General features: G+C 33.9%; 1 protein-coding gene across 1 annotated transcript; it reads right to left on the bottom strand.

The window, feature by feature from the left end:
* Nucleotides 1-1,334: 1,334 nt before the first annotated feature.
* Nucleotides 1,335-10,303, bottom strand: LOC146949719 (haloacid dehalogenase-like hydrolase family protein). Its single transcript, XM_085745658.1, has 12 exons — nucleotides 10,033-10,303; nucleotides 8,060-8,196; nucleotides 7,251-7,346; nucleotides 6,071-6,190; nucleotides 5,855-5,944; nucleotides 5,507-5,683; nucleotides 5,143-5,298; nucleotides 3,717-3,866; nucleotides 3,537-3,638; nucleotides 2,569-2,678; nucleotides 2,377-2,495; nucleotides 1,335-1,632 (listed from the first exon to the last, which is right to left on the bottom strand). The coding sequence occupies exons 1-12, from the start codon at nucleotides 10,253-10,255 to the stop codon at nucleotides 1,541-1,543; spliced, it is 1,572 nt and encodes a 523-aa protein (XP_085601784.1). The 5' UTR covers nucleotides 10,256-10,303; the 3' UTR covers nucleotides 1,335-1,540.

The raw sequence follows: 10,303 nt of genomic DNA, 5'->3' as shown, positions 1-10,303 counted from the left end.
GAAACTTTGAATAATAGTTGATTTTTTTTTTTTATATATATAATAGTTGAACCTTTTGTTGAATGTACATCTGCTACTCTTTATGATTTAATACCCCATAAAATAACTCCTTCAAAGTTCAAGATAAACGGCAGAAGAGAAACAGTCATGCATAAATAACAATATTCTTTTTAAAGCAAAAATAGCAATATTCTTTTTTGAAGCAAAAATAACAAAATTCTTAAAGTGGTGTATATTTCTATGGAAATGGTTTTGATACATTCAGCTATCACTTTGGTCAATAATCTCAGTCATTCATGAATATCAAATAGTTTAGATTTTGAATATTCAATTTGCTAGAGTCACTATATGAGTAATCTTATTTCTGTCCAACGAATTATATCTACTTACCGCAATGTTGTTGATTTCAATGATACACCATACTATGCATGAACAAAAGGTCTATACATATCTCTCATATGGATTGATCATAGGTTACAAGAAGTCTTATTATGGAGTTGCTTTATTCGCAACAATTTTGCGTGTCCTATGCAGCAATCTCAATCTAACAAAGATAATGCAATACTAAGAGAGTAAACAGGGATGTCAAATTTAGGTAAACGGATATTTTGGTCCTTGAATGTGTAAGATTGTGTTATTATAATTTTTGAATGTATAAAAATTGCAAAGCGCACACACACAAGTATCTTTTTTATTAGTCATATCAGTCATCAAATCTATTTTTAGATAATTAATTTAATTTCAAGTGTATTTTTATTGGTCAATTTAATCTATAAAATTACCAACCAAAGAGAAATAATCTTCTTTTTGTTTAAAAAAAAGATCATTAACTTTTTTAAACAATCTCATTCATGCAGTTTTAGGAACGCAAACTAGTCACAATTTTGTTGCAACGTACCAGATGAAAATTCAACGTAAAAATCATTTTCGTCATATCAAGTGTATTTTTCTCATTCAGCATATGTGGAAGTGGAATGATAAGGCGATGATTTTTATGCAGAGAAGATGTTTTGACTTGACTAAAGTTTGACTATTGCATTTTTTTTTTTTTTAAAAGTATGACTAAATCAAACTAATTTTAAATAGACTAAGCTATTATCAAAATAAACTATTCTAATATGTTAACAAAGGAATTTGAAATATTGATTTGAAGAGTATAATAACCTGAAAGTAAAGGAAAAAAAATTTAACAAACATTTTTTTGACAGTTTACAATTCGAGAAAAAGCTCTTACAGTTGGCACATATCCATGACAAGTCTTCAACGATCTAACAAGTCTTTTTGACTCATGATTCACAGGTCAATTTTTGTTTTACAACTAAGAATTCCTCATCTGCACAAGAATGTGCTTTATATATATAACAATGCAAATGAGAATGCATGCAACATGACCATATTTACATTTTGTTTTCGAAAAGAGGTTAGTTAAATCTGAAACTTGTTGAGATTTGAAATACATTATTTCATATTAAGAAGTAAACGTTACAATGTCCTTAATTATCATAACGTTTAATATCATCAAAGATGACTGCAACTACTCTTAGATCTCCGAGAAGGATTTGACTGTCTTGAACCCATGACCTCCAGGGAGAGGTCCATTTCCGGGTCGAATAGAAATTATCACTTCCAAACCTGAAACATAGACAATTGTTGACAAATCGACGTGGAGACGAAAAAAGCAGTTTCTCTTTAGTTCATACAAATTGAATCTCAAGAGAAGGCCGGATAAATTTCTCTAGCATACCAATTGGAGGGTTTCACACACACTAATGGCATTTGTGCAGGGTGGTAAATCTTGATTTTGGCCGGCAGTTAGCCCCAAAAGACGAGCAAACTGTTGTGAAAAACCCCACTCTCACATTGACTACAGATATTGCCTAATAAGAGCTTATAAAGCTTGGGAACATCTCCTTTTACAGGCCAGTTCTGAAAGGTTGAACTAGGCTCAAAATCTAATATGGCTATCCTAGTTTCATTGCCGGGCCACTGACCAAGCTAATAAGTGCTGAGTGTGAGAAGGCGAATTGGAAAAAACCATGTTCTGTATTGACTAGAGAAAGTGCCTAGGTGCAATTGGTATACAAGTGGATGAAGTTCACAAAGACTATTGTATTTACTAAGCCAAATTTGATGTTGATTTTCCATTTCATGTGAAGCATAATGACATTTTCTTGTTTACCAAAAGTTAAAATAATTTAAACTTTTAAGTTTAAAATAACTGACTAAATTCATATTGTCTTCACTGCAGGTAAAAAAATTAATTACTACAATCATGTGAAACTTTAGGCTTATCGAAAATGTAACAAGTTTTACAACTGATGGATAAAATTCAACTCAAAATAAATGATGAGATTCTGAAGAAAAAAATGCTCATACCTGCTCCCTTTGCAGCTGTGGCTTCTTGATATACATCAGTGACAAATAAAATATCTGATGGCTTATCAACACCAAGTGACTGAGAAATTTCAACATAACTTTGTGTCTCTTTTTTGTTCCTACAAAAGAGTTTTGAGTGAATACAAGGCAACTTAAGACAATCATCAAAGGGAAGCATCAATATCGCATTACCCCACTGTGGTGTCAAAAAACCCAGATAGAAATTTTCTTAGGTCCCCATAGTTTGTTTTTCCAAATATTAGCCTTTGAGCCAACCTGCTGCCGCTAGAATATATGTACACCTGTAGCATTTAGATCAGAAAAAGAAATTGAAATACAAGAAAATATGCTCTCAAAACACCTGATAAACACTGCATATAAAATGTAATGTGATTGCTCAAGTTGTTTCATTCTTGCCCAACTAAAAATAACTGCTTTACCCTCAACAAACTCCGACTGAGAGGTATATTAATATTAACTGTAGGCTAAATAGGTATTATAATCATGTGTCATTTTATAGTTTTACCATATTTATAAGTATATACTGTATCGTATTTTTGTCTTGTGTTATAATTGCTGGAATGTCCCTTCAGGCCAATTCTTTATGCGTATTCTTTGATAGTAGATTAGTACTTAGTAGTCATGTGATGCCAATATAGTGGGTCCATGAGTGAGTCAACATGTGACACAAAGGGAAAAAGAATGGTATTATGGTAGGATAAAGGAGATAAGGATGTAATGGGTGGCTCACAGTGTTAAGCATGTGTTACAAAGGAATTTTGGTTGGGTGGGGACATCCAAACACAGGGTCCCACTGTAGACACCTAAGGTAAGACCAAATCAATGGATGAAGAGATTGAACATTGAAAGAGTATACGTAAGACAATATATATGGAAATTCAAATAAAATGGTTAAATTCTAATGGTATGGAAAGGTATCACATACTCACACAGCCACGCAAGTTATTCCCTTTAGCTAATAGAGGGAATATCAACCTATGGTCATCTTATACCATTGTACCAAATATTGGCATCTTACGTATGCAACATAGATGCCTAGGGCCAAAATACATGAAGAATAAAAAATGCAAAAATCTTTTAGGAAGTTAACAAAGGAATCGAAAAGAGGTATAGAGCTAATAATCAGTAAATTAAACAACCTTTATGCCCAAGGCATTCCACTTTTCTAGAGCTTCAGGTACATCATCAAAAACTATTCCCTCCAATTCATTATTCGCATAACCAGTTTGCCATATATGACCCTGCAAAGCCAATTGTCAGTAATATAAAAAATATGAATTCAACAGATAGAAGAAGTGTGCAACATTAGGCTTAACTACCTGCAACTCTTTTAAGGCAGTGATCTTTCTATCCGCTTTGATCATACCATCCACATTAGCCACTATAGCAGCAATAACTTCATCTTTCCCAGCATCATCTGGGGGGATAGGCACAGCACCTGCAATCCCTTGTTCAAGGTCACTTTCAACCTGGTATCAGAACAAAAGAGAAGTCAACCACTAGATTATCTAAATGCAACATATAAATAAGATCTCCACATCTCAATCGGTGAAAGCTTGTTATTCTTTTGTTGGGACACAAACTGCACTAAGGAAAGTGGGCTGGTCCCTGGATTCGCTATTATTACCATATAGTTCACATACGAAACTTTAGGGAATCTCCATAAGTCATAATCATAACTCATACCTAGTTTTCACGAATTTCTTTATAAACATAAATTCAAAATGAAGGAATCAAGAAGAAAACAAGATAAGACTTGTGATTATAAATGAAATTATATTTTATAAGAATGAGAAAAAGAAAATGTTTCCCTTTGCTAATTTCACAAATAATAACAAAAATGTCACATTATTTTATTGTTTTTGCTTCTATATAAAACTTTGAAAACACATAACAAACTAAAAACAAGGAGATTTTTGTAACTACAAATGAAAACAAAAGAATGTTTTGTTAAACTGATAAGGAAAGTTTATCCCAAAATACTAGTTTACTAGGTGGGAGAACGACCGAACTTATTACCGAAAAAAATTCAAGTCCCATATTTAATAGAGATAAGGCTTGAAATGAATTTGTAAAGAGTCACACCCTTCACCTTACAAGCCGGTTTTGTAAGAATGAGTTTGACTCTATAAAAACCTAATATGGCATCAGATCCTATCCATGGGACCACCCATCATTTATATCTGTGCACCAAGCTCAATATTGTTGGGTGTGGGGTATTGAGAAAAACTCAAGTCCCGTATTGAATAGTGATAAGGCCTGAAATGAGCTTATAGAGTGGCACCCCTCACCTTACAAGTCGATTTTGTATGCATGAGTTAGGCTCAATGTAAAAACCTACTGATAAGCCTCGCTTTTTAGGTGAGACACTCCAAACGGGAACTTATAACAATGCACCACCTTTTGAGATGGAACATTTTTATCTCTTCACTCTTATGTTCGAATGGGACATTTTTATTTCACTTTATCCTTTAATGAATCACAAAACAAGTATAAATTATAATAAATTGAAGAAAATTTGAATAATATAAACATGGTAAACAACTTTTGTCATTAGTAATTTTAATATTTATGGATGTTTGTACTTCAAAAGACAAAACTGAAATTTAATTCTCATCTGTAACACATCATTCCAGTGTCAATATGGGATAACATTTCACATAACGAGACTGCTACCATTCAAGACCTACCATATAATTCAACTGAATATAAATGCCGTAACCATACAGCCAGATAAAGTCTTACTTGGGAGCGAAGCAACTTGATATCGGCTTTAGTTTCAGCGGTATCGTATGTTGCAGAAAGATGCCTCCCAACATTATCACGGGCATATGGAAAGAGAACCTCTGAAACAAATGATATGGGAGTAGTAGTTCCTTCAATGTCAAGAACAATGCAACGCTGCAATACAAATAGAGAGGATAATTAACAATCTAATTTGAAATTATTAAATTTAATTTGAAACTATAAGATAAAACTGCAGGATATTTCATCATTATCAGTCTGTTGGGGATAGAGGATCTCAGGTTCAGAAATTTAAGCAAAATTAGAGATACTAATTTATTGATCAAAAGCTTTTTAAAAAAAAGGGAGGGTTATATGAACTCACTGGATGTGGATCAATGTCACCATTATCTTTTCTTGCCTTTACAGAGACATTTGACTCCCCAGCAATAGTTAAACCCCTTCGTGCACTCTGTATAGGACCATGATTTGGAGTTGACCAGTCCAATCCCATTTGGTGGAGTTTAATAGCAGCATCAAAGAGGTAATGGTAGCACTCGGACTGGAAGAAAAATCATCAGTTTACCAAAAAGCCTCATAATTGTTAGAATATATCTCGTAGGATTAATTTATAATCTTGAGTATCTTAGATTTTCTTGTAAAATTATATTTTACGGTAACTCCATGCAGAGCGCACAAACATGCATCTTATATAAATTTGGAGATAAAAAACCTGAGTTTTAGCACTGATCCACGAGTCTCCCCAAACAAATATCCCATGGTTACGAACAAGCACTGCTGTTGCTTTTGGGTAGTCTTCAATCTACAAATTGTGAACAAATAGAAGAATCAAGCTATACTGCACATGATTTGAAAAAATGTTCATGAAAATTATAGACTTTCGAACATATATGTAAGATGTATGCAGAACCATTAGAAAGAAACATACTGCTTTAGTAAAAGATTCTGTGAGTTGATGTTCATGGGCCGTGTTGTCAATAATTGGGACCACTAGTTCATCATAATAACCATGCCCCTTGATCCCTTTTATCATCTCCATGTGAGTAATCTGAAATTGTGAAGACGACCAGAATCCAATCAGAATAGGAAGAGGACACAAAAGCACAGAGCAAGATATACTATGTGAAGGAGGTGCGTTAACTATTTCAAAAGACAAGTATGTTTAGTTTTCTCAGAGCAATATATAATCTGTAACAACAAAAAAAATACCATCTTATGCTTGATCAGGAAAAAATATCAACAAACAACTTGGCAAAGCCACAAGGAAGAAGGTTGGCAGGTGCCATCTCATTTCACCCTCTCCCAAAGAAAATATGAAAATTATTCATTCAAAATTGTTTGTGTTTAAAAGTATATCTATGAACACAACATATAACTGCCTTATCCCACTCCCACCCACCCAACCAAATGTCCATCCTAATTTTTTTCAGCACTAGAAGCGGATCTAAATTTTCCAATTCTGCGTATAAATTCCTCTGTGCACAAGACAGAAGCCAAAAATTCTCAAGAAAGAAAGTTACTGTGATTGAGAAAATAGCCAGTAATCATATTCAAAGAGGACAGAGATGATCTGCAAAATGATCATCACATATCAATATCATATCTCTACTTTAGACTTTCTCCATTTTTTTAATTATTTCACTACTTTTTAATGGCATACAATATTTTTTTCCCTAAAAACTTGAGTTTTGGAGACTGGAGAGAGACTTTCAAAACAAAAGGATAACTCAAATACAGAACTAGTTATACCTCCAAGAAGGATGTCTCATTCTCATGCCATTACAGTCATATTGTTAGGAACTTGAATATTTTCTCCTTTTCAATTCTTTAAGTAACCAAAATAAATAAAAAAATTCCTTAAGTACAATAAAGAGGCTCTTTCTCGTTCATAGATGTTTGCCTGACTGGAAGTTAGCGTTTCACAAATAGTCTATGCTCAAGCAAATATAATATTTTTTGCACTCAGCTTCATGTTCTATTATCAATCTCAAAACGCACTCAAAGATCAAATAGCAATTAATAATTGTGTATCATCAATTTGAATCTCCATCTTTCTCAAGGCATCAAAAGATTGCAAAACAAAATGGCATCCATGTACAAGTACTTACTCGAAATTCCTTTGAAAAAGGATTGATCATTGTTACAAGACAAGATTCCATCCCATGACTATGGATAATAGCCCCAGCATCACGCTTTTCATATGCCTATATGGGAAGCGAAAGAAACGTATATCAATTGCTAATTTATGCAAGAAAAGAAAGAAAACATAAGAATTGTGAGTTTCTAAGGTCAGTCAATAGTACACACATTTTGACCTCAAAAGAACTATCCATATAAATATTTCACAGCCATACCATTCAATAACCAAATAATAGCTATATCTTATAATAAGTGAAGATAAATAGATATTATAGCATTTACGAGATGTGAGTCTAGTAATTGGTGTACAGCAAAGCACTTGTCAACTGAATGTTACAGACTTACCGTTAACTAATACCATCATAAGTCCAAATATCCAACCATTCAAGAAAAACCTAAATTGTACATATAAAACCATCTCTTAAAATGCTAAGGTTGTATACCAGGTAGTGGATCATGCCACATGGCATTACCATTATGTTAGTCTAAGTATGTTTAATGTAGTTACTAATAGTAGCCGTAGTTAGCTAGATTGTTGCCAACTTATCAGTTTTTGAAGAAGCTAACTTATCAGTTAACTTCAGGTACTATATAATCTCTTCTCTGTTGTAATGGTTCATTTAACACAATGAACTCAAGATTTATAATTCATCATCACTCTCAGTTAATAACTTCAATATGTAACATAGTACTGTGAAATCTCAAAAGAATAATGAGCATAGAAACTCTTCATAACCAAGAAAATACAGTAATTATTCTAATGTGATACTAAACTTACCTTCATGAAAAGTTGATCACAATCAGTACACTTGGGAGGCTTATGTGGGTAAGGTTTGGGAGATGGGGCAGTCAAAACTGACCCATTGTTGGATAACACATACATATCCTCTGCTTCCATTCTTTCTTTCTGAACAGCTGCACAGATTTTTCAGCAAAAACACACCCAAAAAGAACAACGATCAATACATAATTGAATTTTATCTTCTCTTGCAGATAAAACCATCTCAAATTCTAAACCAATTAATACTAGTAATCCATATTGCTGCAGCACGAGTTTTGAGAGTGTCACATCTTAATTAAATATAGGAGAGCAAAGCACAGACTTATAAATTAGTAATAGATAATCATCTGGAATTGAAATTCAGCATAACCACATTAAGTTAAAAACAATGAGTTTGATTTTGATAAATTGACGGTGTAAAACTTATAACACTATGAAGCAATCACAATCAATTGTGTGTGTGTGTGTATGACTGGGGGATCCGTTCACTCCAGGAGTAACCCTGACACGAGTTATTCCGCTTAATAACTCATTAATATTATAAGCAATGAATTTCACTTATCCAACTGTCAATCAAAAGTTCTTATTAAAAAGATTGACACCACGAATTGTTATAAAATTTTAAAACTATATGATACTCCATTAAATAATTTCAAATGAATGTATAATATACTTTTAAAAAACATAAAGTAAAAAAATATCAATGGTTAGATTAGATAGCTATGAATTTTGGATTTATATAAAACTTCGTATTTGATCATTAATAACTTATGGCAATAATCAACGACTGGATTAGTGAAAATTATTGTTTATAATGAGTTATTAAGCGGGGTAAGTCATCTCAGAGTTACTCCTGCAGTCGACAGTTCCCTGTTTTTTTTAATCAGCAAATATTATTGAACGGTAAACCTGCGCAAGACACACAAGGCTGCAAAAAAAACGGAAGCAAGATACAAGGGTGCCGTATATAGGCGGAACACCCGCAAACAAAACAGACACCACCAAACTAGCAAAACAGTAAAGAGGCATCCCACAACAAAACTAGCAAAACAACCCATCCTACCATCGGTCATAGGTACCAAAAACAACACAGTGGCTAATAGTAAAGAAGCATCCCACAGTACAGAGCACAACAAAAACCACACACAAGACCGTGCGGACAGCAACAGCACCGGGGCATGGCAAAAACAACCGCAGCCCCTGTCAAACACGACACAAACATGACAAAAACCAGAAGCAGCCGCACAGACTTCATCGCACCAAGCCTCCAACCCAATCCCAACCCCTTACCTACCTCCCTAGACAATCTTTCGGATTCTAACACCATTCATAGAATAAACAAGTAGGAATCTTATTCTCAAGTCTAGTCAAACTCAACGCCAAGATATCACCTTGATTTCCTCCACTATACCCTCAACCTCTCTCACCTCACTTTGAAAATGATTGGATTCCTAGCTTGCCAAATTACCCAAATTGTTGCGTGCCAAATTAGCCCTAAATATTTGGTATTAACTTTCTGGTTCGCAAGGAAAGGCGCTTTGATAATCCAGAATTCCCCTCCGGAAGGTAAGTAAAGTCTAAAGTCTAAACAATGATTATCCCAACCAGAATTCAAACTTGGATTCTCCCAAACAATTCGTCCATAAATGGGTTCACTAACCACTTAGTTACAATCAATTGTATATATGACTCTTAAGATAAATTACAATCAAATTCAAACATTTTTAATTATCCAACAAATTATTTTTATAATAAAAAAGAATATTTTTTGCAAACAAGTACAACCGGTATTCAACCCAAGAGTGCATACCAACAGCATGAAAGAATCTAATATAGCCCTTTTATCAAACACTTCATCGGCACTTAACAATTTTTCACTTCAATTTTCATTTTCATATCAATAAAAACAACAAAAAAACATAATTGAAGTGAATATTAAAAAAAGCAATCCGAAAATGAGAAAGAAGTACCAGAAGGGGACATGAGAATGAGTTGTTGAGGTTTGGGAATGGAATCATCATGAACTTTGATGCTGATACTGCCACCAGTTCCTGAAACCCATCCCAAACTGTAGAAGTGGCGACACAGTTCCGCCATCAGAGCTTTAGTTTCCTTCACTGCCTTCCCTTCTAGATAGGCCTGAGATGATGCTGTTCCCACCTTTGCTCCGTTCAGACCAATCGCAGCAGCCATTTCTAGAGAGAGAGAGAGAGTGAAAGATGTCTGTGTTGGAATCAATCT

Source organism: Medicago sativa, chromosome 2, assembly GCF_051527215.1.
Source record: "Medicago sativa cultivar Bolivia chromosome 2, Bolivia_mono, whole genome shotgun sequence".
NCBI lineage: Eukaryota > Viridiplantae > Streptophyta > Magnoliopsida > Fabales > Fabaceae > Medicago > Medicago sativa.
Note: the sequence above shows the minus strand (reverse complement) of the source record. Positions and strands in the feature narration are given on the sequence as shown.

Coding starts and splice junctions, on each gene's coding strand:
- LOC146949719 (XM_085745658.1), bottom strand. CDS start 10,255: ATGGCTGCTGCGATTGGTCTGAACGGAGCAAAGGTGGGAACAGCATCA. Junction 3,639..3,716: donor CTGCCTTAAAAGAGTTGCAG/GTAGTTAAGCCT, acceptor TTGGCTTTGCAG/GGTCATATATGGCAAACTGG. Junction 2,496..2,568: donor TTTTTTGACACCACAGTGGG/GTAATGCGATAT, acceptor ACTCTTTTGTAG/GAACAAAAAAGAGACACAAA.